The following is a 26,937-nucleotide window of genomic DNA, read 5'->3' as shown; positions in this document are numbered from 1 at the left end:
GATGGCTGCCGCATTGGATGTAATTCCCCGGGCAAGGGCACATATGCCATTTTGTTTAGCAACAGCACTAATTACCTTTTTCAAAGTTACGGTGGTGATAGAGGTGGCTTTGCCACAAGGAAGGAATCTTGTTCATCTTTATCTGGACAACCTGTTAATCAGGGCAAAGTCTCATTCAGCGTGTCTTTGGGCCACCCAGAGGGTGGCTTAGTCTCTGCAGGAGTTGGGCTGGATAGTCAACTTCTCCAAAGCCATCTACAGCCATCTCAGACCTTGGATTATCTGGAAGCTTGTTTTTGACACAAAGATGGGTTGTGTTCAGTTAATGGAAGAAAGGATGCAGTAACTAGGTCAACAGGTGCAAGCGCTTCTGGCGGCAAAGAGTCAAATAGTGTGGTTTTATCTTCAATGTCTGGGCTCCATGGCAGTAGCCTTGGATTTGATGCCAAGGGCAAGAGCACCTATGTGGCCACTTCAGAAGGCATTGCTGACTAGATGGAATCCCCAGTCGCAGTGCTATTCCATGAAACTTCCGATACCGGAAGCGGTGTGAGTAAATCTGCATTGATTGCTGAGTCCTGTGATCTTAAGAGCGTTGTATAGACCTGGAAAATCTGGATTGAGTGTCTGTGTGATGGATGCCAATTGAAAAGGCTTGGGAGTGTACGATCTGGGTCATTCAGACCAGGGTCAGTGGAATCCTGAGGAAGCTCAGTGTTCCATCAATCGGTTAAAGGCCAAGGTGACTCGGCTAGTTCTCCTAGATTCTGTTCTGTTAATGAGGGGTCAGGATAAAGTCTGACAATGCTAAGGCAGCGGAGTATCGAGTCCTCAGGTGTCGGAAAAAAATTTGCTTGTGATTTGGGCAGAAGTGAATCTAAGGGCGTTGCCTACTATGTGAGCCGTGGATGTGAATAATACTCGTACAGATTAATTCAATATGGTCGTTTCAGAAGAGTGGACACTGTCCAGGAGGCATTCTCACAGATTGTGTCAAAATGGGGTATGCCTAAACTAGACCTTATGGCAACTGTAAGGAACACAAAGGTTCAGCAGACTTTCAGAAGGAAGAAAGAGAAACGCTCATTGGGAATTGCTGTTCTGGTTCAGCCTTGGCCGATGAACAGACTTCCATATATATTTTCTCCTTGGCTTATGTTAGGCAGGGTTCTCCAGAGGAGACCGGGGCATCCTGGTCTGGTCTGATTCTGGTCGCGCCAGAATGGCCCAGGCCATCCTGGTACACGGATCACATGAGATTATTGCAGGGAAGGCCAATTAATTTTCTTCTCAATCCAGCTTTGCTGTCGCAGGGTCCGGTTTTGCACAAGGATCCGAATCAATTCTGTCTTAGGGCCTAGTCCTTGACAGGATCAGATTAATAAAGAAAGGTTATTCTCATGCAGTAGTGCTACTCTTCTATGGGCTAGAAAATTTTTCCACCTCTTTGGCTTATGTGAGAATGTGGAGAATTTTTGAAGGTTGGTGTATGGAGAATGTGTGCTTTTGATAGTGTCAGTATCACAAATTCTGGAGTTCTTACAAGAGGGGTTCTCCAAAGGTTTGGCTCTTCACTCCTTGAAGGTGCAGGTGGTGGATCTCATGTGTTACAGGAGTCATTTATTAGGTAAACCCTTGTCTTCACATTTTCTGAGAGTTGTTAAACATATTAACCATCCACTTCGGGTCCCGGTAGTTTCTTGGGATTTGCATTTCGTTTTGCCCTTTTTTGGCAGGTATGCCGTTTGAGCCGCTTGAAGTATTATTTTTTGTAGCTATTTGCTCCACTTGCAGAGTTCCAGAATTACAGGTGCTCTCTTGGAAAGAGCATTTTTTTTTTTTTTTTTTGCAGATTTCAACTGAGGTGGTTCAAATTTGTACAGTCCCTTCTTCCCTTCCACGTGAATCAACTGGTGTGCTTACCCACTTTTGGTAATCAGCCCAGTGCGGAGGAATATAGGTTTCTTGATGCCTTAGGTCAGTGCTTCTTAATCAGTGTTCCTTAGGAAAGTTCTTTCTGTGCTGTAAGCCCCAGCAAAATCCTCCCTGGGCTCATGCTCTGATTCTATTGGTCAGTACCTTAAATCTCTTGCTTATTGCTCTAACCCCTGCCCTGTCCCCACGGCAACCAGATGGCACAGGAATACTGGAAGGAAGGGACAGGAGCAGGGAGCAAGCACTGCAGCAGTGAATGGTGAAGAAGAGCCTCTGCTCCTTTCTCCAGCCTCTCCCCATCTGTTCACTTGTCACACCCATCTGTTGCTAGAATACAGAGCTCTTCAAGCAAAACAGAGCACAGCATAGAAGAGTACATCCCATCCATCTGGACTGATCTGACTGGATGAAGCGAAAAGTAAAATTCTTACCTGATTTCCTTTCCTTTAGCACAGTCAGACCAGACCAGGACCTGCTTTGTCCTGCCAGACTTACATGTCTGATTACTGTTTCATTTCTTGTAATGGTTAAGCCACTGTGCGGGTGAGTGTTTCTCTTGTTACTGTATGCTTTTTGTCATTTTCCTTGATCTTCTGAGGTCTGTTGGTTAAAAAGAAAATGAATTTCTCTGGTGTAATCTGGTTGTTTTCAGCTTATCTACAGTTAGCTTGGTACAGAAAATACTGGCAGGCTGATGTTTGCACGGATGCCTATATGGAGTGATATCAGTGAACTTGTTGATCTCTGTCTCCATCTTCTGGTCGGTGGTGATAACCCATCTGCCTGGACTTGTGAATTCCATTAGATCACAGATTGCAGGGCATAATACAATATCTTAATGGTTCACTACTTTGTTCTCATAGAGCTTGTACTTAGTGTTCTTGGGCTTTACGAGATTGCATGTCGTCATTGCAGTAAACTTGTTAAGAATTTGAAATGCAGTGGTAGCTTCACACCTTATTAAATCATGCCAAGGAACTGAGCTATCCTAATTTTGTTTTTCAGTCAATGAATTTCCTGTACTTAAAGCTGATGGCATCAAATATGTCATGATATTCAGGAACCAGGTACAGTGCACTCTTTATCCCTATTGCTAATGCTTTGGTTTTCTTAGCTTTTATTTCTGCTTGTTAAACCATTCTTTTCATTTAGAGAGAGAAAATTAAAAAGAGAATTATGTGGAATATCTTTGAGACAGCATTTCATGTTTATGAAAATTTAATGCAGAGGTTTACTTGTACCTTTGTCAGCATTTCTCTTCAGCATGTGGAATGATTAGTAGCCTGTTCCTCTAGGAGGTGTTGAGTTGGCAAGAATGTGAAGTAGTCAGTGATAGCAAAGGGTGTTATGACCATGTTGAGCTGAAAAGTTGCTCCCAGTATGAATGTTTTTAAAATCTGAATCAAAAAATCTAGTTATTTTTAATTGCATTTCTCCATTGACAAACAGAGCTGAAATTACATGATGTGGGTGACATCATAGGAAGGCACCAAATAGACCCTTCTCTCTCAGCTTATAAAGCTTTTGCTCTACTATAATTCTTGCTTGGGTGTTGCTTTGGGAGCTCTCTTAGTCTTTCTTTCATGTGAGCTTTAGCATGGACGTGTACTCTTTTTTATATCTCTGTAATTTATTTGTGTCAATTTCAAGTTGCCTCGCTACCTCAGCTGTCCCCCAGAAAGCACTTTTCAGTGCTAGTTTAAAAAAAAAAATCTTCAAAAGATGTCCAGCTCCAAGAAGCTCCTTCATATGTGGCATCAAGGGCTGTATATGCAGTAAAAAAAAATAATAAATAAATAAAAAAATGTCATTCCCTGTACGTACCCGGATCAGTCCAGACCATGTTGAGCCTCCTTTCCAGCGGGTGGAAACAGACCAAAACCGAAAGGGTGTATCCTATATGAGGACAGAGCCTACCCTGTAGCCCTTCAGTATTTGTCTGTCTCCAGCAGGTGGAACAGCTCACCCTGTGGTTCCCTGATAACTTCTGCTTGTCCCTTCTGGGCGTTTTTCCTTCTGTGTGTCTATCGTGTTTGGATCAAGCAAGTATTTCTGAGTTGTAAAAAAAAAAAAAAAAAAAGTTTGTTCCTGGATTTGTGTGAACTCTGTGGATCCTGTACAGGAGACAGTCCTGTCTTCTCACTCTTGCGGGGGGCCTAGGGGAGCTTGACCCCTTGTTTTATATAAAGATGTAAAGATGATTGTAGCTATGTGTGTATGTGGTACACTGTGGCGCTGTACGTCAAAGAAGGTCATAAAATCCCTCAGTTCTATGGCAAGGTGAGTGGTTGTCAAAAACAAAGATTACACTGGAGGTGTTCAGAAATGGACGAACATGCTTAGCAAATAATTCTGACTCTGACTCTTCCAGATTAAAGCACCATTAAGCTTTAACCCGTACGCACTATGGTATCACTTTGTATTTATTTATTTCCTGCCTCGTCTTCCTTCCAGCTTCCTGCAAGCTTCCAAGTTCTCTTACCCTGTTGATTGTAACTTTGACTCATTCCTACCTATTGTTTACCTATCGTTTACTTGAATTGCTACCCCAGTTATATTCTTGTTTATTGTAAACCGATCCGATATGGTTATTTACTATGAAGGTCGGTATATAAAACTGTTAAATAAAATAAAATAAATAAATATCCTGGGCTCCCTTTTCCCGGTGATCCTCAGCTGCAGGGGTGAAAATTGGTGGTGCCAGTCACTCCCCCTGTTCAGCTCTCACTCCCTCTCTTCTGTACTGCTCTCCCTTCATTGGGATCCATGGTTTTGTAGCTGCTGACAGGGACCATTGTGAAAAAAAAATAAACCAAAAAAACTAAATAAAAGGGGATTTTACCCAAGAGGAGTCCCTGACAGGATTAACAGAAGGCTCCTGCCTTCCCTACTTACTTTTTGCTGCTTGAGAGAGAGAATTGGGAGCGTGCACAGTTCATTCTGTGCCTCCTCTCCTTCAACACCGGCAGCTCAGCTTATTTTAGTGCTGCCCCTCCCAGCAGCCATGCCACGATCTCAGATGTGTTTAGCCTGCGGGCTCTGTTCACGCTGCCTACCGGGGAAGGGGTGGGGGGAAGGTTCCTCAGAGGTTCCAAAACGTTTTCCCCTGCTGTTCCCGGGCCGTCAAACCGTAGGATCGGCGGCCATTTTGGGTTTTTCTCCGGTTTCTTTATCGGAACTCCCTGAAGCCCCTGACCTGGTTTTTTTTTTTTTTTCGGTACCCCCCCTCCGGGGATGTTAGGAACCATTTTTCCACTGATTTTGTACTTTTGCTGCTCAAATCCTATTTAGCAAGTTTGCAGGAAGAAGCGGCCCCCCCTGGCCAAGGTCCCTCGGCTCTGTCCCTCTCTCCCCTGTGGCTCCTGACGGGCAGGGGGCGACCCGGGTCCGGGTCGTTCAGGGGGCTGCCCCCCCCCCCCCCCGCCCCGGAGGTGGATCACCCCTGGGTTCTCAGTCTCTTCCGCAGGGAGGAATTGGAGCCTCTTCCTCCCCTTCATCTCCCAGGAATTGGGGATTGACTGTCTCTCAGTGGAATAGTTTTCGGCAGCGATGCCAGCTTCTCTGACCCAGTTCTGGCGGGACTCAGGGCCCTGCCGTGCTCTTTCCCTTTCCATCCCATGCACAAATTAATGCTTCTCAGGGAATGGCAGGCCGCCGGGTCGGAAGGGCCATGGTAAAACTTTATCCCCTCCCAGAGGAGTGTTTAGAATTATTGAGAATGTCTAAGGTGGACTCCTGTGACGGCGGTCACTAAGCATACCACATACCAATCGTGGGGGGCTACGGCCTTGCAGGATGTTCAAGATCGTAAGCTGGAATTCCATCTCAAGCGCATTTTTGAAATCCTGGCCTTGGGTGTTTGGGCATCCATCTGCAGCAGTCTCATGCAACGGGCAAGCCTTAGGTGGGTCCAACAATTACTCAGCACCCAAGACCTCCCGTCTGCAGAGGCAGAGCAGGCTGACAGGTTGGAAGGCGCCATAGCGTATGGGGCAGATGCCCTATACGACTTGTTTTGGGTGAAGGAGATGGCTTCGATGGTATCGGCCAGACGGCTCCTCTGGCTCCAACACTGGTCGGCTGATTCGTCTTCTAAGGCACAGCTGGGAACTCTCCCCTTTAAGGGTAAGTTGCTTTTCGGTGAAGATCTAGACCAGCTTATTAAATCCTTGGGGGAGAACAAGGTTCATAAGTTGCCTGAGGACTGCCCGAAACAGGCTAGATCCTTCTTCCCTACTCATACCCGCTTTCGGGGCCAACGCCGCTATAACCCAAGAGCAAGGGGCGTCTTCCCTAGGGGAAATTCTTCTCGGGCCCAGTCTTGGCCCCAGTCCTTTCGAGGCCAGTGGCCCTTTCGAGATGCCGCTACCCACCGTCCTGCGCCCAAGCCCGCCTCCCCATGAGAATCCACCGGCCCAACCCTCCGTTCCCAACTTAGGTGGTCAATTGTCCCTGTTCGTGGAGGAATGGGCCAAGATCACGTCGGACCAGGGGGTCCTCGAAACCATCGACAAAGGCTATGCTTTAGTTTGCTCGCAACATCCTGGACTTGTACATGGTTTCTCCATGCGGCCACCGGAGGCAGCCCGCGATAACCCAGACTCTTATCAGGTTCCAGAGGCTGGGGGCCATCTGCCCGGTTCCTGTGGCAGAGCACGGCGTCGGCCAATAATCTACTTCGTGGTCCCGAAGGACTCCTCCTTACGTCCCATCCTGGATCTCAAGAGGGTCAACCGGGCCCTCAAAGTGCCCCATTTCCGGATGGAAACCCTTCAGGCGGTGATAGCGGCGGTACATCCTAGAGAATTCTTGGCCTCCCTCGATCTGACGGAGGCCCTTCTGCATATACCGATCCGTCCCAAACATCAGAGGTTCCTCCGGTTCCACATCTTGGGTCAGCACTTCCAGTTCAGGGCCTGCCCTTCGGTCTTGCCACGGCACCACGCACGTTTACCAAGGTGGTGGTGGTGGCAGCAGCCCTCCGGAAGGATGGTGTCCTGGTCCACCCGTACTTGGACGATTGGTTAATCTGGGCCAAGTCTGAGACCCTATGCTGCCAGGTGGTGGACCGCGTACTCGCTCTCCTCTCGTCCCTACGTTGGATAGTCAACTTCTCCAAGAACAATCTCCATCCGTCTCAGGTCTTGGAGTTCCTGGGGGCTTGCTTCAATACCCGCGTCAGCAAGGTCTTTCTACCGGACTCGAGAGCTTTCAAGTTGATGGATCAGCTCCAGGGCTTCCTCTCCATGCCTCTCCCCACGGTGTGGGATTATCTGCAGGTCCTGGGGACCATGGTTTCCATGATCGACCTGGTCCCCTGAGCATTTGCACGTATGCGACCGTTACAGAGAGCCTTGCTGGCTTGTTGGCAGCCGGTATCTGAGCAGTTTCAGATGCAGCTCCCGCTTTCAGACTCTACCATCAGCGAATTACAATGGTGACTTTCTCTCAAGCACCTCCTCCGTGGAATGTCCCTTCGGACCCCGCAGTGGATGGTAGTCTCGACGGATGCCAGCCTATCCGGTTGGGGAGCGGTTTGCCAGTCTAAGCCCACTCAGGGGCACTGGTCCCCAGCCCAGTCTCGCTGGCACATCAATCGCCTGGAGACCCGGGTGGTTCATCTAGCACTCAAGGAATTTCTCCCTCTACTTTGGTGACGGGCGGTCCGGGTACTCTTGGACAATTCTACCACCTTGGCGTACATCAATTGCCAAGAGGGCACCAGGAGTCGACTGGTGGCCCTCGAAGCAAGTCGCCTTCTTGCGTGGGCGGTGTGGCACCTGGACTGCCTCGTGGCCTCCCACATAGCGGGCAACGAGAACCTGCAGGCCGACTTCTTAAGTCTTCAGCGCCTGGACCCAGGCGAGTGGGAGCTGTCCGACGCCATGTCCCTCATTATCGACAGGAGGGGGTCCCCCGCACCTGGACTTGATGGCAACTCTGAACAATGCCAAGGCTCCCCGGTTCTTCAGCCGCTGGCGGGAACACTGCTCGGAAGGGGTGGATGCCCTGGCCCTTCCATGGCTGAGCGACGTTCTGCTGTATGTGTTTCCTCCGTGGCTCCTCATAGGGAAAGTGCTCAGACGCATAGAGCTTCACAGAGGCCTGGTCATTCTCGTAGTTCCCGAGTGGCCTCGCAGACCGTGGTTTGCGGATCTAGTCAACCTGGCGTCGGACGGTCCTCTTCGCCTAGGCCATCTTAAATGCCTTCTCAGTCAAGGTCCTGTATTTTTCGACCAGGCGGATCGCTTCTGTCTTGCAGCTTGGCTTTTGAATGGCGAAGGCTAAGGCAGAGTGGATATGCTGAGAATGTCCTTTCCACTATTTTGCGGGCCCGCAAAACTTCTACTTCTCTTGCCTATGTCAGAGTCTGGAAGGTTTTCGAGCTGGCCTGCGTGGAATCAGACGTTACATGTTCAGCCCCAGTCTTACTCGTTCCTCCAGCAAGGTCTCTCTTAAGGGTCTCTCTTTTGGCTAACTCCGTGTTCAGGTGACTGCCCTCTGTTCCACTTTGGGAAGCCTTGACTGCCATGCAGTTGCGTCTCACCCGGATATTGTCCGTTTTCTCAAAGGGGTCAAACATTTGAAGCCACTGTTGCGTCCTACTTGTCCCTCGTGGAGTTTGAACTTGGTCCTTCAGGCGCTCTGTCAGGCTCCTTTTGAGCCCCTTTGCCTTTCCACCCTCAAGGATTTGATGCTCAAGATGGTATTTCTGGTTTCTATTTGCTCCTCCAGACGGGTGTCTGAGATCCAAGCGTTGCCTTGCAGCAAGCCTTTATTACGTTTTTCGGATTCCGGGGTCTCTCTTAAGACGGTCCCCTCGTTCTTACCGAAGGTCGTGTCTTCTTTTCATGTCAGTCAGTCGAGCTCCCCGCATTCTCTTCTGCGGACATTGCAAGCCCTGGTGGGGATGACCTATGCCGTCTGGATGTGAAACGCATTCTCATTAGTAATCTGGAGGTAAGAAATGACTTTCGAGTGTCGGATCGTCTTTGTCTTATGGAGTGGCCCCAACCGGGGCAAACAGGCCTCTAGGACTACAATATCTCGCTGGCTGAAGGAAGCGATATCGTCTGCTTACATATGTCAGGGACGCCCGGTTCCGGGGCTTCAAGGCCCATTCCTTGCATTCACAGGCGGCTTCCTGGGGGGAAAGTCAGTCGGTCTCCCTACAGGAGATATGCAGGGCAGCTACCTGGAAGTCTCTGCATACGTTTGCTCGACATTACTGCCTTGATGTTCAAGCACCAGTTTTTGGTTCTTTTGGGCGGCAGGTACTTCGAGTGGGCCTGTCAAGGTCCCACCCTGTCTAGGGAAGCTTTGGTACATCCCATGGTCTGGACTAATCTGGGTACGTACAGGGAAAGGAAAATTAGTTCTTACCTGTTAATTTTCATTCCTGTAGTACCACGGATCAGTCCAGACGCCCTTCCCTTTCTATCTTCCTGTCCGCTCGTAGATCCGTATACTATGTGTCCCTTCTTGGAGGCACCGGAAGCATCCATGTGATGATTGTGGGCATTCATGCAAGAGTGTCCATGCACGGAGTTCATTCATTAATCCACTGTTTTTCTCTTGTTCAATATTTTCAGAGTTCTCCTGTTATTTGCTCGAACATAAGAACATAAGAAAATGCCATACTGGGTCAGACCAAGGGTCCATCAAGCCCAGCATCCTGTTTCCAACAGTGGCCAATCCAGGCCATAAGAACCTGGCAAGTACCCAAAAACTAAGTCTATTCCATGTAACCATTGCTAATGGCAGTGGCTATTCTTCTGTTACTTGCTTGTTCCATGGTGTTTATCTTCTCTGCTTTGACAATGGTTATACTGAAGGGCTACAGGGTAGGCTCTGTCCTCATATAGGATACCCTTTCAGTTTTGGTCTGTCTCCACCTACTGGAAAGGAAGCTCAACTCATGGTCTGGACTGACCCGTGGTACTACAGGAACAAAAATTAACAAGTAAGAATTTTCCTTTACAGATGGATATGACATGTTACTGCTACTTGAGATTGATCCATGACCAGGCAAATTACCATTGCGGCCAGATGTCTCCATGCTAACAGGTCTCATGCTGCCTTCCACTACTAATACTGCTGACACCTGAAGAGTGCTGCCATTTGTAACCCTAGCTGAAAGTTTTTGTGACATCATTTGGGGTCCTGACCCACAGTTTGAGAATCCTTGAGCTAGAGGAATGACACAAGATTACCAAAGACTGCTGGTGTCCTAAGATTGTGAAGTCTGATTAATGCTTGCATTTCTCCCAGCTTCCTGTAACTTCTCATTGCTCAGCCTTCAATCCAGATCAGTCTCACCTGGAGGTGGAGTTGTTTCTCAATCAGCTGGGGAGAGAATTTGTTCCACCCATCAACATGCCGAAGGGTTCTATTTCTGTTACTTCCCTATCCCCAAGAAATTCAGAGGATTGAGACCCATTCTTGATGTAGGAAGCCTGAGCAAGAATATACTCCAGGAGAGATTAAAGATGAATTCCTCCCCTTTATTCAGAGAGGGAATGGATATGTACCCTGGGTCTGAAGGTTGCTTATACGCATATACCCATCCATCTCTCCTACTGGCACTATCAACGCTTTGCAGTGACCTTGCCTCTCGGTCAGTACCAAGTAAACCCTTTCGGTCTATCAGCAGCACCGAGGGTCTTTACCAAGTGCCCAGCTGAAGTAGCATCACATCTTTGGTGTCAGGGAATCTGCTCTTTCCTAGCGTGTAGCCAGATGGACTCAGGACCCAATGGGTTTTGTGCTCTTCTGCTAGCAGATGGGAGACTGAGTCAGATTTCAAAGCTGACGTCATCCTGGATACATATACCCCTGCACTGACCTCACTTCCTCAGTATCTCTCCATCTCCTAGCAGATGCGGACACTATACCACATACTAGAATAGTATTAACAATTACAGCAAAGAAGAAAGAAATTACCTTTAAGAAGATCGAGCCCCGCTCTCCTGCGGTGAAACCTATGGGTCCCTCCCCTAGTCGAGAATTCCTGAGGTGATTTCCGGGATCCCTCAGAGGTGAACCTTGGTCTGGTAGCCGGTTCCCGGCGTGGACTTAGCCCCCAGTGTGGCTGAAAGGCAGCGGGTGCATAATCGAGCTCGGCGGTGAAGGTATCCCACTTCACACACACCCCCCCTCGGCTGGAGACTGCCCGGCACGTGACCGATAAGCACCGAGACCAGGTAAGGTAAAAATCTTTAAGTTAAGGTCTCCGGTATCCAGAGCTCGGATAGCCGTACTGAAGTTTCTTCCGGCGAGATTTAAAGGGACACAGATTGGGTTGAGCAGCCTGGCTTGGGGTAGGCCCCGATCCTGTGCAAGGGTCCACACATGTGGAGACCCTCGGGGGGCGCCATCTTGCGAACGGGGTCGTCTGCACCATATTCCCTCCTCGACTGGCGGTACGCCCAGGGCAGGCCGGACGCCAAACTTGCGTAAGCCCAATATAGTCGCACGCATAGCTGTGCGCACATTGACGTGCACAAACCGAGACGTGCGCACCCGGGCGCATAACCTTGCACACAAACTGGTTTTTGAGGGCAGCCATGTGCACAAACTCGTGGAAAACGATGGCACTGCCGCCCAAAAAGGCCAAGGGACACTCCCTTTGCATAGCCTGCCACATAAGAGCCGCGCAGCCTGAATTGGAGTCCTGCCTATGCCAGCACTGCAAAGAAGCCCAGGGGGAACCAAAACCTGGACCCCTACTGTCCGGCATGGAGTCCAGAACTACTGACAAATGCTTCCCGGAGCTATGTATCTCTGGCACGACTGCCCCTCAGGAGGTCACTTCTGGGGCCCCTACTCCACCTCTCCCTGGGATCAACATGGACCCAGGGACCTTCTCCTGGGTGGAATTTTTCAAAGGGCTGCAAACCTTCGTTCAGGCGCAACCAGCCCCAGCTGCGCACCAGGCTCAACCCCTACTGGGAACTCTAGATCCTCCGGGCCCGATTCGGATGCCGTGAGGCATGCCTCGCTTAAACCAAGAACTTCCCTAACAGAGATCCAGACACCTCAGATGATGAAAGTGACTCCCTGGAGGAAGGAGAAATCCCCCCAGGGATAGAACCGTACTGAACCATGCTTTGTTTTTTCCCCAAGGACAAGTTACCTGCCCTTGTTTCCCAGACCTCAAAGACGCTGGGTATTCCGGGCATGGGACCCTATGGCGGAACCAAAGAAGAACCCCATTTTGGTGTCCCTTTTAAGGCCTCATGCTACTTTCCAATGATAGAAGCCATCCAGGAACTGATTGACCTGGAATAGATTGCCCCGGAGGCCAGCTACAAAGGGGGGTGGGCATTGGAAGCCCTATACCCTCTGGAACCTGCGGCCAAGGAACGCCTGCGTTTCCCTAAGGTGGACGCTATGGTCTGTGCCGTCTCAAAGCGAACGATTCCCGTTGAGGGAAGAGCAGCACTGAAGGACACGCAGGTCAGACGGTTGGAATCCATCCTTAAGCAGGCCGTTGACGCAACAGCAATGACGCTACAGATTGCTGCCTGCTGTGCACTGGTGGCACATTCCTGTTTGCTCCTCTCGAGAGAGAGAGAGACTGACTGACACCTCCGGAATGCATACCGGAGAGTTGATGGAACCTGCAGCGTCCTTCTCACTTATACAAGCTCAGATCTAGTGTGCACCTCAGCCAAGGGTGTTGCTCGGTAGTGGCAGCCAGAAGACAACTATGGCTACGAAATTGGTCTGCAGATGTGACTTCTAAAGCAAATCTCACGAGAATGCCTTTTAAAGGATCTCTCTTATTTGGAAGTGAATTGGAGAAGTTAGCCAACAAATGGGGCTAATCTCCAATACCTAGACTACTTGAAGATAGGAATAAAAGATCTCGGCGTCCCTCCCCTAGAAGAGCCAAGGGCAGAGGATCGCAGAGCTTTAGACCCTACAGGAACACACAGTTCAGACAACTCGCCCCTCCGGAAGGTCCTAGTCCTTTTGGAGCAGAAAGACCAAGAGGGGAACAGGACCCAGGGGTAGGCTCCAGCTGTGCCCCACAATGAGAAGAGGCCGACCCATCCACAGAAAGAAACATAGGGGGTCGACTAACCCTCTTCTACCAAAGATGGGTCGAGATAACATCGGACAAATGGGTCCTAAACATCATTCGAGAAGGGTACTCTCTAGAATTCCGCAGCATCCCTCGAGACAAATTTGAGATCACCCTGCCACTCCCACTCCAAGAGACTGGCAGTAGAAACCACACTAACAAGACTACTCAGTCTGAAGGCAATAACTCCGGTGCCCATGCTCCAGCAAAATACTGGGAGCTATTCCATCTATTTTATCTTTCCCAAGAAGGAAGGGTCATTCCGGCCCATCCTGGATCTCAAGAATGCCAACCGTTATCTGCGGGTACTACACTGCCGCATGGAAAAACTGCGCTCCGTTATAATGGCAGTACAACCGGGAGAGATCCTAACCTCCCTGGACCTCTCCGAAACCTATCTTCACATCCCAGTCCATCAGGATCACCAGCGCTTTCTGTGCTTTGCGATACCGGGCCACAATTACTAGTTCTGGGTGCTTCCCTTTGGCCTAGCAACCGCCCCCAGGACCTTCACCAAAATTATGGTGGTCGTGGCGGCAGCGCTGAGAAAGGAAGGAGTCCTGGTACATCCTTACCTGGACAACTGGCTGATCAGGACAAAATCTCCGGAGGAGAGCAAAGTCAAGAGCCTACTGCAGGAGGTCAGATGGGTCATGAACACGCACAAGAGCAGTCTACAGCCATCTAAGTCACTAGAGTACCTGGGAGCCCGGTTCAACACCAAACAGAACAGAGTCTTCCTCCCTCCTCCAAGGAGAAGGAAACTGATGGCACAATTGCGACAATTGATGACCAATGCACGCCCCAAGGTTTGGGACTACCTTCAAGTCCTCTGCCTCAAGGCATCAATCCTAGAAGTCGTTCCATGGGCAAGGGCCCATATACAACCGCTCCAGCACTCCCTACTGTCACGATAGAACCCACTGTCCCAGGACTACTCAATTCACCTCCAACTACCAGCAGAGGTTCGGACCCAACTCCAGTGGTGGTTACAGGAAGACCACCTAAGCAGAGGAGTAAGCCTATCCCCACCGAACTAGATATTGCTCACCATGGATGCGAGCCTGCAAGGGTGGGGAGTGCACTGTCAGGAACTGACAGCCCAGGGACAATGGAACAAGACAGAGGCGGAATGGAACATAAACCGCTTGGAAGCACGAGCAGTCAAACTAGTGTGCCTGCAATTCAGCCACAGACTCCATGGCGAATCAATCAGGATAATGTCTGACAACGAGACAACAGTTGCTTACATCAACCGCCATGGAGGAACCAAGAGCCAGCAGATGTCTCTGGAAATAGACCCCCTCATGGCATAGGCGGAGATAAACCTACAAGGCATCTCGGCCTCCCACATCGCGGGAAAAGACAACATCTCAGCAGACTACTTCAGCAGAGAGAGCCTAGACATGGGGGAATGGACGCTGTCGACCACAGCCTTCCAACTGATAGTAAATCGCTGGGGCCTCCCAGCCATGGATCTACTGGCAACCCGTCTCAATCTCCAAGTTCCCAAGTTCTTCAGCCGCAGATGAGAACCACAATCCCAGGGAATCGATGCTCTTGTCCAGACCTGGCCAGAGGAAGACCTTCTGTATGCCTTCCCTCCATGGCCACTACTGGGCAGGGTCATCTGCGAGAGAGCATCACAGGGGGCTAATTCTACTAGTCGTCCCGGACTGGCCAAGATGACCATGGAATACAGACATGCAAAGACTACTTACGGGGAACCCTCTTTGCCTACCTCCACATAGGGACTTTCTCCAGCAGAGCCCGATCCTCCAGGAAGATCTGTCTTGATTCTCTCTTATGGTATGGCCCTTGAGAGGACTAGCCTGAAGAAGCATGGTTACTCAAAGGCTGTGATTGACACCCTGTTCCGAGTGCGCAAGTTCTCCACATCCCTGTCTTACAGTTTGGAAATCAGTTCAACCAGTCTAGTTTTAATCAAGTTTAAGCAAGTTATTTAAGCAAAAACATATCCTCATTGGCTTTTCGAAGACTATACTGAGGAAGTGAGGTCAGTGCAGGGGTATATGAACCCAGGATGATGTCAGCTTTGAAACGTGACTCAGTCTCCCATCTGCTAGCAGAAGAGCACAATACCCATTGGTCCTGAGTCCATCTGTCTACACTAAGGAAAACAAAATTATCAGGTAAGTAATTTCTCTATTCCCTTTCCTAGACTGGCTTATAATGGCAACTTCTCAGGAGTTTGGATTAACTTTCCTGTAGAAGACAATTCAACTCCTACAGTCATTGGGATTCCTGGTACATTTCAAGAAATCATCTGATTCAGAAAATCAAATTCATTGGAGTGTTGATAGAGTCTCTGCAAGGGAGAGCTGTTCTCTCGTCAGATCAAACGCCATTCTCAGGACCCTGGCATTCAGACTGCTGAATGCAGATCAAGTGTTGACCGGAGAGTTTGTGATTGTTCTGGGTCATATGGTGACAGTGATTCACATAATTTCACTAACCTGCCTTGATATGTGACTTCTACAGTGGGGCTTTCGATCCCAATGGGACCAGTTGACTCAACTCCCAGGGTGACAGTTTCACATGAAATGAAACAATCTATGCTGGTGGCTACAAACAGTCATCCTCTAGGCAGGAGCTTCTCCAAATCTGAGTTCTCACCAACTAATATTGGCAACCGACACCTCCACAAAGGGTTGGTGGGCCCACACAACTCCCTTTTGATCTCAAGGCACTTGGTGGTTCGTGAAAAGACAATTTCAGATCAATCTCTTGGAACTGAGTGTTAAGAGATTAGTCCTGGGGGAATTCTGCCCTACAGCGGAGCACAGAATTTGCACAGAATTGCCATTTTCTGCGCAGAAAATGGCAGAGGAGACCCCAGTATGCCGCGAACAGAGCACGCGAAGATGAAGGCCCCGGCATACTGTTCGCGGTGAAGATGAAGGCCCCCATGTGCCACGAACGGAGTGTGCTCCGCTTGAGGCAAAGATGAAGGCCCCAGTGAGAGTGAATGTGTGTGAGGTGAAGGGTGGGAGAGGGCAGGAGGGTGACAGCATGGGAAGTGAGAAACTGGGGGTGGGGAATGCTTGAATATGGATGCCAGAGAGAGGGAGCCTATAAGAGGAGATTGTGAAGGAGTGTGTATGTGTGTGAGACTGGGAACTCATGTGTATGAAAAATGGATCGGGTGTATGTGAGGATGCTAGCCTGTATGAAGGGATTGTGTATGTGTGAGACAGAGCCTGTGTGAAGGGGTGCATGAGAGAGTCACATAGGTAGCCTGTGTGAGAGAAAAAGGGAGCTTATGTGGGTGTGTATGCAAGAGAGAGGGACCCTTTATGAGGGGATATGTGCAAGAGAGTGAGGGGGTGTGTGTGTACTAGAGAGAGGGAGGGACAGAGGGAGCCTGTGTGAGGGGCAGAAATGAGAACGGGGTCAAACTCTGGGACTGGTGATTAGTTGGAGGGGAGAGATACTGGCAGGTGGAGGAGTTGGGGCCTGAGAGTGCAAAGTGGCCAGGGGAGTAGGTAGAGCGAGTGGAAGGGACACTCTTACAGTGAATTTCTAGGGAAATTCTGCTCAAAATATTAAAAATTCTGCATCTCTAAGTAAGAACCTTTTTCTGTATTAATTTAAAATGTAATTACGTACTGTCATGTAAATTGTTATTTTTGATCAATATAAAGTTTGCAGGATTTTAAGTTTTTTGCACAGAATTCCCCCAGGAGTAAGATGCTCTGACAACTTTTACCTATCTTTTCCAATGAAGGAACATTCTTATTCAAACATATAACTAGGTAGCCATGTTATGTGAGCCAGCAGGGCCAACTGAATCATGGTCTCCTTTCTTTCTTTCTTTATTTATTTATTTATTTTATTTGAAAACTTTTCTATACCGTCGCTAAGTTATGCACCATCGCAACGGTTTACAAATAGGCACAAAATAAGGTATATATAGGTAGTTATCATACATTCTAACAGGTGCCAAATAAGAACGGTTACAATATCATTAATAAAATTAAATTTTGGGTAGTGATGGCTTAATCCAGGAAAGTTATTTGAGATACTATGATTCGGTCTACTTCTTAACCGCATTATGTATTTATAATATTGTGATGTCATTTATTCTTAGCTGCGCTTTTCTGTATTTTTTCATTCTCTCTCTCCCTCTCTACCCCACTGTTTCTTTTGGAAAGGCTTGTTTGTAGAGCCATGTCTTTAAGGTTTTCTAAAAGGATTTTATATCACTCTGTATTCTTAGTTCAGTGGGCATTGTGTTCCATAGAAAGGGTCCAGCCAGTGATAAGGCCCTTTCTCTTACTTGGGTTAGTTTTGCTGATTTTACTGTAGGGATTGTTAGCAGTGCCTTGTTAGCTGAACGAAGGTTCCTTTTAGGGACATGGACTCTTAGAGCTGTATTTAGCCAGTCTGCTTCTTTATCGTATATTAGTTTGTGTATTGTGCATAAGGCTTTGTACTTGATCCTGTATTCGATTGGTAGCCAATGTAGTTCTGCTAAAGTTTCTGTTATATGGTCCCTTCTTTTTTTTCCGGTTAGTATTCTGGCTGCAGTATTTTGAAGTATTTGGAGTGGTCTGATTGATGAACTGGGGAGTAGTAGGAGTGCATTGCAGTAATCGGTACTGGCGAAAACAAGTGTTTGTAGGATTGTTCTGAAGTGGGCAGGTGTGAGTAATGGTTTCAGTCTTTTAAGGATCATGAGTTTTGCGTAACCTTCCCTTACTTTTAAGGATATGTGTTGTTTTAAATTGATTTATCAGGCGGCAATAAATATATGGGAATGTGCATGCAGTCATACAGCTGTCAAGCAAGCAATTTATCTTCCAGGGATCTCCAATACATTAGCAAATCGCCTCAGCAGAGTATTTCTGCCACAAAAATGGATCCTGCACCAATCAACTGCCAACACTGCTCAGCTTGTGTGGACTTCTGGCAATGGACTTATTCACATTTGAAGAAAACAGAAACGTGGAAAGATCTTGCTCTGTTCTTCCCAGCAGTCTCAGATCTGCTTAGGATGCTTTTCTGTTCAACTGGAATTCATCTCTGGTACACTTTTTCCATAGATTCCACTGATAGAACTGTTCAAAAAGTACTCAGACCAGGCCTGTGTAATTCTTATCACGCCAGCATATTCCAGACAAGTGTGGTTTTCTTATCTAATTCAACTATCCTGCAGCCCTTCTATCCATCTCAGGGCAGATCCATGCTTGTTAACTCAAGAAGAGGGACCCTCTGTTTTGTACGAACCATTCTTCCCTCAACTAGTTGATCTAAATGTTGAGCACTCGCTGATTGCCAAATTCACCTTACCCAAGGAAGTTGAGGACATAAGTGTCCACCAATGAGTCATCAGCTAAGATAGCTTACGGATTTAAATGGAAACTGTTCTCCTCGTTGTGTTAAAGTTACTTAGACATATTCATATGTGAACCAAAAGTTACTTACCGTATTTTTTGCTCCATAAGACGCACTTTTTTCCCCCCAAAAGTGGGGGGAAAATGTATGTGCGTCTTATGGAGCGAATATAAAAAAAAACAAACAAAAATCTAACAACCCCCCCCTCCTGACTCCCCCAAGACCTGCCAACTTAATTTACCGCAACCCCCCACCCTCCTGACCCCCCCCAAGACCTGCCAAACATCCCTGGTGGTCCAGCGGGGGTCCAGGAGCAGTCCGGGAACGATCTCCTGGGCGTGGGCCGTCGGCTGCCAGTAATCAAAATGGCGCAGACGGCCCTTTGCCCTCACCATGTCACTGAGACCGACCGCTGCTATTGGTCGGTCTCAGTGACATAGTGAGGGCAAAGGGCCGTCGGCGCCATTTTGATTACTGGCAGCCGACGGCCCACGCCCAGGAGATCGTTCCCGGACCGCTCCTGGATCCCCGCTGGACCACCAGGGACGTTTGGCAGGTCTTGGGGGGGTCAGGAGGGTGGGGGGTTGCGGTAAATTAAGTCGGCAGGTCTTGGGGGGGGGGGGTCAGGAGGGTGGGGGTTGTTAATTTAAAGTGTGGGATGGGGTTTCTTTTTGGCGGGGGGAGGGGTTCCCAGAGAAAAAAGTTTTCTGATCTGGGGAGTGGACCGAAATGGCCCTCCCCAGACCCAAAAACAAAATGGGGAGAAAAAAAAAAAGCTATGCACTCCCCTAATTTGCTCCATAAGACGCCCAGACGCAGAGCCGGTTTAGCACAATTTTTTTTTTTTTAATTTTCCCCCTCTAAATCCTAGGTGCGTCTTATGGTCAGGTGCATCTTATGGAGTGAAAAATACGGTAAGTACTTTCTCTCCTTTTTCTTCCAGTGGTCTTAGCACCTCATTAGTGAAGGTTCATCTCAGTGCCATATTAGTCTACAATATTCAGTTATATGTAGACTAGTCTCCATTCATTTTTTTTTTTTTAATTTATACTTTATTCATTTTAATTTTGGTTACAAGAAAATTTTCCAAAGCGTTCATCATATTCCAGGCATATAATAAAGAATAAAAATAAAAGACATATTTTCACTTATTACCCAGCAATAAATCCTATTATCCCTGGTCAAATACACATTGAAATCTTAATATAAAGAAATAAGGAGAGACAAAGGGTGAAAATAAGCAGAAATATAGGCAATCTATATAATTAAAGTATTACATGCTGATACTTATATTATTTATTTATTTATTTGAGGGGTTTTTTTATACTGGCATTCATGAAAAATTCACATCATGTTTACATAAAACAGGGGTGCGATGAATACAAGAATACTTGTGAGAGGCGCCTATATCCAATTTTTCTTATCCCAACAACCCCTGGATTATCCTAAGCTCATGATGGTAAATCCAGAAAACTATGTAACTGTGTCGGCTCTGTAAATATATATTTTGCATTCCCATAGTATATAAAGCAACGACAAGGAAAACGTAACATGAACCGCGCCCCTCTTCCCACCACCTCCGCCCTCATTTCCAGAAATTTCCTACGTTTCAACTGTCAGTCTAGCAATGTCTGGAAAGATTTGAATACATTGGCCAAAGAATTTTAATTTTTGGAATCTGAAATAGTGCTTTAAAACACTATCTCTATCCAGCTTCGAGGAAAATTGTACAAGTAATGTTGCCCTCAAATTGATTTCCATTTCAAAAGATTTTTCCAAAAAGTCAGTTAAATCTAACATTTCTTCTTCTCCTTGTTTTTCTTGGTTATTGATATTATTTCCAGAGAGGTTCCGTGGTGTTTGATAGTAGGTAGCAGATATAAACTGTATCTTTTCTGTCGGGTACTTCAATATATTTGTAAAGTAACTTTTTAACAAGTCCAAAGGTGACTGTAATTTAGTTTTTGGGAAGTTAAGAAATCTCAGATTAGCTCTCTTTGATTTTCAAAGAATTCTATTTTATTCTCAACCATTTTTTCAGACTTTATTAAATTTATTTGAACATCTTCAATTTTCTTAACTTTCCCCTCCAAGGTAATTATCTTTTCCTCGACAGAAACCAGCGAATTTTCTACACTTTGTGTTTTATTCATTGCTTCTTGCACCGTTGCGGTCAGTGTAATTATAGACTTCTGCATTGTTATTAAAATATTCTTTATCTCTTCCAATGAGGGTGCTAAAACTGAGGTGGTGAGTGGGGGCAAATTATCCATCATGATTCCTACCTCCAGGGGTCCTTTGCCATTCTTTAGATGTTCCGGGCGTTGTTGTGCCTGATCCAAGTGGTTCCTGGAACCCAAATACATCGGGTTCTCCGAGGGCGGTTCATCCGCTCCTCTCTGGTCACCGCTTGTTTCCAAAAGAGACTGCCCGAGTGCCTCTACACTCACTGACCGTTTCCTAGGTGGCTCCGGTACTGTTGGAAATCCCGGACTCAGCGAGGTCTCCGAAGTCAGGGGGCTCGGCAGCTGCTCTCTGCCTGCCCCAGCGACTACTACTTCCGGGTTCTGTATTGGCGTCCTCGTGAAAGCTTCATCAATCCTCGGTTGAAGGAAATGTTCAGGCGTTGAGGTAATTTCGCGAACACGAGCTTTTCTCTTAGAATGAGGCATTTAAAAACGCAAAGAAAAAGAAAATATTTTAGCGGTAATAGTTTGTGTTGAAATTTTCTCCCGGGAGCGAAGCCCTCACGACCTCACCGTTCAGCGGCCTACTAGTCTCCATTCATATGTTGATGTTCAAGTTCATGAAAGATTTCTGGCATATTAAATCTCCAGTGGTAAAACCACCTGTACTATGGGACATGTTCTTGCACAACTAATGACACCTCCATTTGAACCATTGGCATCTGCTTTTTTCAGATGTCTCACATGGAAAGTAGTATTTCTTATAGCAATCACTTCACCCAGAAGAGTCTGTGAACTCCAGGCTTTGGCTCCCTATTTTCCTTATATGCAGTTCTTCCGCACAAACTCAGTTTCTACAAAGAGTAATATCAACTTTCCATATTATTCAAGCTATTGTATTACGTATGTTCTTTCTGCGGCCACAAGCATATGAAGGTGAAACGGCTCTTCATTGTTTAGATTGCAAAAGAGCCTTAGCCTACTACAAAAGAAGAACTCAGACACATCATTAAACCTTGCAACTAATCTTACGATCATAAATGATTAGGCATAGTAGTTAAATATACACTTTCTCTCTATATTAATACAAAATGCATCTAATACAGGGTCTCAATTTCTGCTCACTAAATACAACACTAGTCATTTAATTTTTACAACTCTTCTTTTATTAATTTATCTGTTTCTTCAACCATATAAATACCAAATTAAATGGTGATCCTTAAATGTTCTAATATTTAAAAACTCACAACCATTCATTCATCTCAATTCATACTCCACAACAATCATACACCCCCCGTCCCTGTAAACCATTAATCCCCAACAATCTTAAACAAATGAGCTCAATGTTCACAATCTAAATAATTCAATCAATATCTCAAAGTATTTTTTCTCATCATTGTCAATAACCTCTTGCACTAATTGGAGAACACTCTAAAACCTCAAACAACTTAATCATTTATTGCATTGTATTTGCACTTGCACAGAGTCATTATTTTTCCCAATGTTTCACTCTGTTCATGTCATCTGTAGCAACAATACCCTACTCTCTTGTAATTTGTGTATCCAAGTCAATTTCTTTCTCCTGTGCCAAAATCGTACTCTTTCTTTTATAGAAAACACATTTGTTCTCATCAAAGCTTTTATCCTTGTCAAGCCATATCCTGTATCACTGACATCAGCAATGTCCCACTCTCTTGTTGATTATGTATCAAGGTCCATTTCTTTCATACAGGCATTTTGTAATCTTACTTTTGTAGAGATCACATGTATTCTTGTCAAGACCTTTATCCTTGTCAAATCAAACCCAACGCCATGGCGTTTCGGCGGTTCTTTGCCACCTGCATCAGGGGACAGTTCAGAAATGGATCCAAATTTTTAAAGAGCCTCTTTATTAAATATTCAGTTCAGTCTTATGACTGCTACTTTTCATGGAAATCTGAAAACAGATCATCATCACATTACCTCTAATGAACCGATATCACAAACATTCATTTACCCCTTCTCCCACAGATCATATACATGAAAACACATTCACATCTACACCCCCACTTTACTATTCATACCAACTTAAAAACATCCCCACCGTGCCTCAACTTGTAAAACACCCCCTCCATTTCCCTCCCTACCCCTAAACTATATCCACATCTTTAAATTTTTACTTGTTTAACCATATCATTCAAAATAGAATTAAACCCCGTTATATTATTTCTTCAAGAGTCTATAAAAGATTTTTTCAAGAGTCTGTAAAAGATTTTTATACCTCGGTTGATTACCAAAGCTAGAATTTATCACCCATTTCAGCGTTCTCAGTCATATGTATATAACTTCTATTGAACTGATATTACTGCCTTCTAACATCACATCGTACATACCCCAAAATATCCCACACATTCACACTTACCGATTACATTCCATCCTCCTCTCTACATCTTAAACACTGCTCTATTATGAGTGCAGTCTTCTGGAGTTTTGAGTATTTATCCTTGAGACAATAAGAGGAGATTCAGATATTTAAAATAGGAGGAGTGCTTGGAGACGAGTTATTTGGGAAAGCCATGTTGAAATTTAAAAGTAACATTTAAAGGTAGGGGTAGGAGAATGTGGCGTCCGTGAAGTCACTACGTAGGGAGAGGGAGGGGGGCAGGGTTTGGCACTTTAAAAATTGAGGTTTGGAGGTAAAGCTCACGGCAGAGTATTTGAATCTGAACAAGTGGCTCTTAACATTGGTGTACTGCAAGGATCTTCCCTGTCTGCAACCCTCTTTAACATAAATATTTTGCCCTTGTGTAAATTACTTTCTGGACTAGGATTAACTTATTACATATGTGCAGGTGATGTCCAAATATTGCTTCCTATCTCAGGCTCTCTCGAATTCTTTAAAATTATGGGAAATATATCTTCTATACAACAGCTCTTAACCCATATGAGTTTATCTTTAAACCAAGCAAAAACAGAAATACTCCTAATATGCACTAAAATGGACGATAGGATAACATTGTTTTACGTTATGTTATGCTTTACACACTCTGTTAATTGTAAACCGGGTTGATGTGATGCCTGTCATGAAACTCGGTATAACAAAAACAATAAATAAATAAATAAATAAAATATTGGATATAAAAAATGTACAGCCTAAATATATTCTAGTCAATGAAGTAAGAGACTTAGGAGTGATCGTAGATAGTGAACTTAATTTAAAGAAATTTATTAACAAGTTGATCAAAGATGGATTTTTTAAACTTCAAGTTCTGAAGAAACTAAAACCTTTTTTACATACCAATGATTTTAGAACCATTCTACAAGCACTGAATCTTTTCAAAAACGGATTATTGTAATGCTCTGTTAGGCCTTCCAGTATCTACTATTAGGCCCCCCCAACTCCTCCAAAATGCAGTTGCATGAATATTAACAAATAGTAGAAAATATGATCATATACCAATCCTAAAAGAATTACATTGGCTGCCAATCATATACAGAATTCAATTTAAAGTTCTATCATCCTACCTAATAAACGAAGGATGACCGTGCCGCAAATGCGCAGTAGAAACCAGCTCTACCGCGCATGTGCGGGTGAGCACGTCGGTCTGAGCCAGAAAAAAAATGGCGGCGTCGAATGGCAGCGGCGGCGGCGGCATTGAGTGGCGGCGGCGTCGGGTGGCAGCGGCGGCGTTGAGTGGCAGCAGCGGCGGCGGTGTCCGGTGGTGGCGGCGGCGGCAACGAGGGAGGAGAGAGAGAGGGAGGGACTGACAGAGAGAGGGAGGGACTGAGTGAGAGGGGAGGAGAGAGAGGGAGTGGGACAGAGGGAGGGAGGGAGTGGGACTGAGTGAGGGGGGACTGAGTGAGGGGGGAGAGGGAGGGAGTGGGGACTGAGAGGGACTGAGAGGGGGAGGGAGAGGGACTGAGAGGGGGAGGGAGAGGGACTGAGAGGGGGGAGGGAGTGGGACTGAGGGAGAGTGAGAGGGGGGGAGGGAGTGGGACTGAGGGAGAGTGAGAGGGGGGGAGGGAGTGGGACTGAGGGAGAGTGAGAGGGGGGGAGGGAGTGGGACTGAGAGGGAGTGGGACTGAGTGAGAGGGAGGGGGGAGGGAGTGGGACTGAGGGAGGGGGAGGGAGGGGGCGGAGGGAGTGGGACTGAGGGAGAGTGAGAGGGAGGGGGCGGAGGGAGTGGGACTGAGGGAGAGTGAGAGGGAGGGGGGGAGGGAGTGGGACTGAGGGAGGGAGTGAGACTGAGTGGGAGGGAGGGACTGAGTGGGAGGGAGGGAGGGGATGGTGAAGAGGGGGAGGTAAGAGACAGAGGGATGTAGCCCGTTTTAACGGGCTTAACGGCTTGTTAATCCATAAAATGCAATTTAATGACAAAATTGAATGGTTCAATGCAGCTCTTCACTTCCATACACCACAGCAGAGTTTGCGATCAGCAAACATAAGTTTACTAACAATACCATCTCCCAGACTGGCACATGTAAATAGCGTATGAGAGAGAGCTTTATCTCTAGCAGGGCCCAGGTTGTGGAATTCATTACCACCGGAATTAAGGCTTGAGGCTAATTTGTGGACATTTAAAAAGAAATTGAAACTTGGCTATTTCAACAAGCATTCGCATGACCAAATTGGATACCTCGATCTATTTGATGACCTTATGTATAAATACGGAAATATAGTAGTCTTAAGCTAATGCTTTTATTTTATTTTATTGTTGACTTGTCATATGATTTTTGGATAACTTGATTCATTTTTTAATGCATTTTGATTTACTTTTATGCCTCTAATGTATATTTTATTAATTGATGTATTTTATTAATTTTAATGTATTATCATGTGGTAAACTGGTATGATGTTACCACAAATATCAATATATAAAAATAAAATAAATCCAGGTTCAGTGGTTCTGGTGGTGCTGGAGTGGCCGCGATGTCCATGGTTTGCCGATCTGGTGCATGTGGCGGTGGACGAGCCTCTGTAGCTGGCTCACTTGCAGGGGTTGCTTCACCAAGGACCCATATTTTCAGATCGGGCAGATCACTTTAATCTTGCGGCCTGGCTTTTGAGAGGCGGCGACTGCGCTTGAAGGGTTATTCAGAGCCGGTTATTGCTACCCTCCTTCAAGCTAGACGTCCTGCTACTTCCATTGTTTATTCTAGGGGGTGGAAGGTTTTTTAAGTCCTGTTGTGCTCAGCAAAGTTTAGATCCGCTGCTGGTTTCAGTCCCGCATATTTTGTCCTTTTTACAGCAGGACTTGTCAAAGATTTAGCTTATAGCTCGCTTTGGGTCCAGGTCTGTGCCCTGTGTTGTCTCAGAGGGGAAGGTACAGGGCAAGTCTTTGGCGTTTTCTGAAGGGCATTAAGCATCTGCGTCGTCCTCTATGGAACATGAGCCTGGAGTGGAATCTCAATTTGGTTTTGCGGGTTCTCTGCAAGTCTCCCTTTGAACCTTTGGGTCATGCTTCTTTGAAGGTCCTTACCTTGAAGACTGTCTTTTTGGTTGCCATTTGCTTGGCCAGGCGAATTTCGGCATTACAAGCCCTTTCTTGCTGCGACCCTTTCCTGCAGATTTCTAACGACAAGGTCTCTTTACGTATGGTGCCTTCATTTCTTCCTAAAGTGGTCTCCGCCTTTCATGTGAATCACAGTGGAGTTGCTGGGGTTTCCAGACTGGTCTCATGATCCTTTAGGTAGGGAGCTCCATCTCTTGGATATACAACATGCCCTGTTGCGCTATTTGAAGGTCACTGATTCTTTCAGACTATCTGATCTGTTTTTGTTCGGTGGAGTGAAGAAGGGGGAGAAAGTGTCCAAAGTTTCTTTGGCTCGCTGGTTGAAGGAAACTATTAGCTTGGCCGGCCCTATGTTTGCAAGGGCTGCGTGGTTCCAGTGGGTCTTAAGGCTCATTCCACTCGAACTCAAATGCTTCATGGGCCGTGTGTCAGCTGGTGTCTCCCCAGGAGATATGTAGGGTTGCTGATGGTCCTCACTTCATACTTTCACCAAGAATTACCGATTGAATGTGCGCATGCCAGAGACTGTGTCGTTTGAGAGTGTGCTGAGAGCGGGTCTTTCGGGTTCCCGCCCGGTATAGGGGGGCTTTGGTACATCCCACTTGTCTGGATTGATCTGGGTGTGTTCAGGAAAGGAAAATTGGTTCTTACCTGCTAATTTTCATTCCTGTAATACCACAGATCAATCCAGAAGCCCATCCTCTGTATTGCTGCCGAAAGACTGCTTTTTCTGCTGCTGGACCAATGAGCTAATAAGAATTTAAGATGGTGCATTTGCTGAAGTTTCAAAGATTACTGGAGGTTGTATTTGCTTAGGTTGGTGGCTATCCAGTTTAGGAGTATCCACCCCAGGGTTTTAGTTCGCCCTGTTTTAAAT

The 26,937-nt window shown here is 46.5% G+C and overlaps 1 protein-coding gene across 7 annotated transcripts in view; it reads left to right on the top strand.

Annotated features, from left to right (window-relative positions):
- CSE1L (chromosome segregation 1 like) overlaps window positions 1–26,937 on the top strand; it is a 184,244-nt gene that overhangs the window by 100,556 nt on the left and 56,751 nt on the right. For all 7 annotated transcript variants that reach the window (XM_029612426.1, XM_029612429.1, XM_029612428.1 and 4 more), the window contains one exon: window positions 2,941–3,002. In XM_029612426.1, coding sequence (XP_029468286.1) covers window positions 2,941–3,002 — 62 coding nt within the window. The remainder of the gene's footprint in view (window positions 1–2,940; window positions 3,003–26,937) is intronic.

Source organism: Rhinatrema bivittatum, chromosome 8 (genome assembly GCF_901001135.1).
Source record: "Rhinatrema bivittatum chromosome 8, aRhiBiv1.1, whole genome shotgun sequence".
Lineage (NCBI taxonomy): Eukaryota > Metazoa > Chordata > Amphibia > Gymnophiona > Rhinatrematidae > Rhinatrema > Rhinatrema bivittatum.
This window is presented reverse-complemented; position numbering and strand designations above follow the sequence as displayed.